Here is a 6,000-nt window from a genome sequence, read left to right on the forward strand (position 1 = left end):
TCCCTCGAGTCTTCCAGCAATTGACGACGTGGATCTCTTTGCCTCCCCAGTCAATTGCAAATTGAAGAAATTCTACTCGAGACTTCTATGCCCTCTGGCAATGGCCACGGATGCCTTGACCGCGGGATGGACGTTTCAAACAGCGTATGCCTTTCCCCCGGTTCCACTCGTTCTCGGTTTTCTGAAGAGGCTCCAGAGGGAGGCAGTGACGATACTGGCGGTCATACCAGACTGGCCCAGGCGGCCGTGGTATCCTCTGCTTCGCCAACTGAACACACAGCCTCCGTTTCCGTTGCCAGTTTTGCAGAATCTTCTGTCTCAGGGACCCATCCTTCATCCGGCCCCATCCAAGCTTTGTCTGACGGCCTGGATCTTGAGAGGTGGAGGCTGTTGAGTCTGGGCTGTTCGGCCAAGGTGGTTGATACGCTTTTGTGCTCCAGGAAACGCAGTACGAACTGCACGTACAATAGAGTTTGGAGGAAGTTCCAGGAGTTTGTGTCTGCTCGGGCTTTTGATGCTGCAATTCCTCATATCTCTCATGTGTTGGAATTCCTACATGCAGGGCTGGACATGGGCCTCAGTATCAGTACGCTCAAAGGACCTGTATCTGCAATTTCAGCATTTACGGGACTCAAGCTGGCCTCTGATGCTCTGATTAATCAGTTCTTCAAGGCTGTCATTAGAGTTAGACCGCCTAGACAACCTGTATTTCCTAAATGGGATTTACCATTGGGGCTGGACTTTCTAGCCTCTGACACCTTTCAAGGTCAGATCTCCCTCTGGCGTATCAGCCTGAAGGTGGTTTTTCTGATAGCTATTACATCCGACAGGAGGGTTTCGGAGTTTGCGGCATTAAGTGTTAAGGAACCCTTCACTACGTTTTTAGCCGACAGGGTTGTCATGGTCCCTATGTTGGGATTTGTCCCAAAAGTCGCTTCGAACTTCCACATGAGGCAAGAAATAGTTTTGCCTATCTTCCACTCTGCGGATGGCGAACACATACACCGTTTGGATGTGGCAACTGCGCTAAATGCGTATATTGCATCTACAGCCGATATAAGAACAACGGATCATCTCTTTGTCATCCCATCGGGTGTCAGGAAAGGCTCCAAGGCCTCTTGTAGACTCATCGCATCATGGGTCGTCCAGGCTATTACCTCAGCCTACAAGGCCAAAGATTTGCCTATACCAGAGGGGGTCTCTGCACATACAACCAGGAGTGTGTCCACGTCTTGGGCTGTGGCATGTCGGGTTTCCTTGGAGACGATATGTAAAGCCGACACGTGGTCGTCCATTCAAACTTTCATGTCCCATTATTGCATTGACCCGGCTGTACTAACTACTGTTGAATTTGGCCGCACTGTGATTTCTGCTGCGGCAAGCTCTAATTGATTAAAATTGACTGGCATTTCCCCCCCGTGTGTGTAGCAAGTTATTTCCCATTAGTGTGCTGACATGGAGCTGACAGGAAAACTGGAAAATTGTGTTCATACTTACCAGCAATTTTCCTTTCCTGTCTAGCTCCATGTCAGCACAATTCCCGCCCATGCAGTGCGATGAGTTATGGAACAATGGGCTGGGACTGCATAGTCAGTTTTATGAGTTAAGATCCTGTTAGGTGGGAGGAGAGAGGGGATTAACCCATTAGTGTGCTGACATGGAGCTAGACAGGAAAGGAAAATTGTTTGTAAGTATGAATACAATTGTCCAGTTATCTGTGAGGCAAGAGATTACTCCATCTAGCAGGGCAAAAGCATGGTGTTTGTATTTTTTTTTTTGTAAAGGCAGCAGGGCTATGGATCGAGGTGCTAATGGGGTTCTTAAAGAATCTAAGCATCCCCTTGGGTCTGCCACTGTTTCCTGCTCTTGCTACAACATTGGGACTGACTGACATAGTTGCCAACATTGAAAATATATAGAAGAGACACCTTAAAAGGTTTCTATGTGGCACACAACCTGCCTGACACATGGGGGGGCATGGCCAATAACATGGGTGTGGCTTATAGTGTTGTATCTTTCCCCTATGCTGTGCCATGTTTTTGACAAAATAGGGTCTGGGAGCCACACAGACTTACTGCCACTAAGGGCAATTTTCTCTGGTCTAGAATGCACTTGAATGCATGGAAACACTCCAACAATCAAAAACTCATGCAAGCACCGAAATGCAGCAAAATCGCAGTAAAAACCCTGCAAAAATGCACTGCATTTGCAGATCTGCTCCAGACATAATGTGAACATAGCCTAAAAGTGGAAGTAAAAAGTCCCATAATTGCTGTTACGAATAAAGAAGGTCCCACCATTGATGTCGGTGGGAGTAAGATTAAACCCTGTCATTAGCGTCAGTGGGAATAAAAATAAGCCCCATCATTGGTGTCAGTAGGATAAAATAAGCGTAATCCTTTGTGTCAAAGGGATAAAATAAGTTTCATGTTTGGCGTTAGTGGGATGAATCCTCATTAGTAATGTCAGTGGGAGGAAAATAAGCCCATCATTGGGTGGATAAAATAAGCCACATATTGTTGGCTTCAGTGGGAGAGAATTAAGCCTTATATCGTTGGTGTCAGTGGGTCTGTTGTCTCTTTGTTAAAGTTGGAACCATAATTTTACTCTTGAGTGATTTCCTGCCTGAAAGCCCATCATAATTACGGTGCCATGTGCTGGAAAACAGATAGTGTTTCAGCACCCAGCTGTCACTCTGCAGTGTCACGTGAGACACAGACACATCAGGACAGTGTCCAAAATCTTGGGATTGTCTTGCAGAATCCGGAAGACTTGTCAAGTATGGAGCAGGAATTGACTGCAGGAACAAGGGAGTAAGTGGAACCAATCCATGAGTTTAAATGCAAACGAAAGCAGGTGGAACATGATGATGCAGTGATGTTTGCTAGAATCCTTCCAATGTATGGAACTGAAAAGGGGGAGGTTTTTTTTCTCTTTGAACATGGAGTCATTGCTTTACAAAAATGTTTTTCTTTTTGGAATTCCAATCTAACATCAACTAGTGTATTTACTGTAATGATTAATACATTTATTTATGTTTGATTGCAGACGACAGTAGCCTCCTCAACTTAACACCATATCCACTAGTCAGAAGAAGAAAGAAAAGATTCTTTGGATTGTGTTGCCTAATCTCCAGTTAAAAAATAATAAAGAAAAGCCATTTTTTCCACAGATACGTTATAGTTTGACCTTTGCTGTCATATATCGTATTGAGGTTGGTTGATCCATTATGTATTCAGTGTTGCCTAAACTGCCTTTTTAGAACTTCTGCTATGGTCCTGAAGACAAATGACATTACCATTGACCTATGAACTGGTCCAAAAACTGTCAGTGATTGGCTGGAACTTTCCAAACAGACTTTATGAACACTTAAAAGTTCTCAAGCATAAAATATGCAAACTGCTTTGATATCCAAGTATTGTGTTCTTGGGAAACCATTACATCAGAATCACATCAAAACGAAGGTTCAGTATGAAGATGGTGACAGGAATTATTATTATTGATGTTAACAAAGGCCAATAACTGTACTTTGGTTTGTATTTTTTTGTCTTAATCATGATTAGTCTTCCACGATGCACTAGGATTTTGTCTAAGACCTCAGCCAAGTTTCTAACCTGTTAACTCGAGGATGAAAACTAGGTATCTGGCTTGTAAATATTACTGTAAGCTTGATGACGATCATCAGTATTTTCTTCCCATTCAAATGGTGTGATTTTCACAATTCTGAAAATGTTACACATATATATGAAGGTAGTGTATTCAATCCCCTCCTTGCTTCCTCCAATATATCCTCATACCCCAGTAAGACAACTTATCATATATTGTTACTATAGAACGTTGAAGCATGGTGTCTGCACATAGTGTTATAACTGATAGGGCATGCCAAACTTAGCTCTGATTGTAAAATACCCCACATTTTACATTGTTAATAAACATTTTTTAGTTAAACCGTGTGTTAAATATGCTTTTTTGGTACTTCATAAACGTAGACACCCTGGACACTTCATAAATTTAGATACCTTTTAAGGATGAGAAGATGCAAAGTGTTTATATTTATGTTCTTGTTAGAGTTCTTATAGTTTATATTCATGTGTGTGTCGGTCCAGAAGTGTGTGTGTGTGGCTTAGAATCTACAAGATATACAACCCCTAATGTTTACCACGGTTCTCTTGGATTGCTTAGCAGAAAGGAGGGTGAGGAAGAAATTGCCCTTTAGTATATAACCTAGAAGTTGATGCATTCTTATATCTAGCATTTAAATCAAATATTGTTACATATACCAATATAATTATACATATGTAATGTTCTTTCTTATATGTATGCCCTAATCAATAATTTATAAGGCATACATATAAGAAATTTATAGCATTTATAACACATATTCTTTATAAACTTTGGAGTACTTAATAGTGTCTTAGCTTGTCTGTCTTAAACTTAAACAACGAATACCATTGTGAAGCCTTAATTGTAATTTTTAAACATATAGGATTACAGCTTTCTATACACAGCCAAAATAATATATATGTTCAATAGACTCCATAGAAATTGTTTCTGTTCTTTCCCAAAGTGAACAAATAAAACCCTATAAATATTTTATTAATATTAGTAAAGGAGATAAATATAAAAGTGTTTTGTGACTAATGTTTTCTTAAAACATAAATTCTCAGGTGTTTTGTTTATAATAGAATTAAATAAAAATAAATGCAGAATTATTCAGAAGTTTAGCTTTAACACCCCTGCTATGTATTTATTCGTCTGTGAACCGTTGGGGAGATTTACTTTTCTCTTCCTGTCTTAAGATACAACTGGAAGTTAGAAGAAGAAGGAAAATGCCCCTTTAGACAGTTGTTACCTGAACAAGTGCCCCCTTAGGGGATTTCCCCTCAGCTCTGTGATAGCTAAAAATTGTAGGTTTTCTCTTGGTAACCAGGAGAAACAGGGTTAATCCTCTAGTGGGGCCTCATACAATAATAAGGAGTTGACAGGTTCTAACCCTTGGCCACTCCATCCAAAATGTTTGATATACAAAAGTTTGGTTCTAGTCAAATGTTTCGCATTAGGTACACTTTAAGACCAAACTTCATATCTTGCTACTATCACAAGCACCCTTTAGAACCTGACTTTTATTTATTTTTGATATTATTTTGCTTTATTTGTTAAGTAATGAAGGATACCTCTGCTTACTATTGCTGAGAACTGTCTTATCTAGCTGCATCAAAGACCAGTAATCACCCTCTAGGGACACTGTCCTTTTAGTTATTACTTATTTTCACCTGCTTTCTGGTATGTGAGCAGATGAAAATGTGTGCACACACAGTCCAGTTTGCATGGGAAAATATTTGACCCAAACTATACTTTCCTAAACCAAGTGCAAGGTTAAGCGGTTTTTTTTAATCATATACAAACTTGTGGACTTTTCATTTTCGTGAATTGGACCCATTGCATTTCACATGTAATGAAATGTTTCACTTTGTAAATCTACATCACCTCTAATCAGGCATTGGCATATGATACATTTAGGGCTGGGGGTTTGATGCTATCAGTTTTTGGGGAAGAGATCACCACACACTAACCCTCCCTGTAACCCTCTCACTATCCCTCCTGGTAACCCTAACATTAACCCTCCCGGTAACCTTTACTTTCCCTGTCCACGACCCTCACACTAACCCTCCCTGTGACCCTCACACTATCCCTCTCTATGACCCTCCTAATATCCCTCCCTGCAACCCTAACACCAATTCTCCCTTAATCTGAACACTATTCCTCACTGTAACTTTCACACTAACCCTCCCTGTGACCCTCACACTATCCCTCCCTGTAACCCTCACGCTAACCCTCCCTGTAACCCTCACAATACCCCTTGTTGTAACCCCCACACTATCCCTGTCTATGACCCTCACACTAAACATCCCTGTAACCCTCACACTAACCATCCCTGTAATCCTCTCACTAACCTCTATCAGGGGCATATCCACTGCAAGGCAAACAAGGCATTTGCCT

The 6,000-nt window shown here is 41.1% G+C and overlaps 1 protein-coding gene across 1 annotated transcript in view; it reads left to right on the forward strand.

Moving 5' to 3' along the window:
- The window catches only part of RGS7BP (regulator of G-protein signaling 7 binding protein), a 104,327-nt gene extending 101,177 nt beyond the window's left edge, over positions 1-3,150 (forward strand). The window contains exon 6 of the mRNA XM_018569333.1: positions 3,049-3,150. Coding sequence (XP_018424835.1) covers positions 3,049-3,140 — 92 coding nt within the window. The 3' untranslated portion in view covers positions 3,141-3,150. The remainder of the gene's footprint in view (positions 1-3,048) is intronic.
- The last annotated feature ends 2,850 nt before the right edge of the window (positions 3,151-6,000 follow it).

This window comes from Nanorana parkeri, unplaced genomic scaffold, assembly GCF_000935625.1.
Source record: "Nanorana parkeri isolate BGI_ZX_2015 unplaced genomic scaffold, ASM93562v1 scaffold1323, whole genome shotgun sequence".
NCBI classification, from domain to species: Eukaryota; Metazoa; Chordata; class Amphibia; order Anura; family Dicroglossidae; genus Nanorana; species Nanorana parkeri.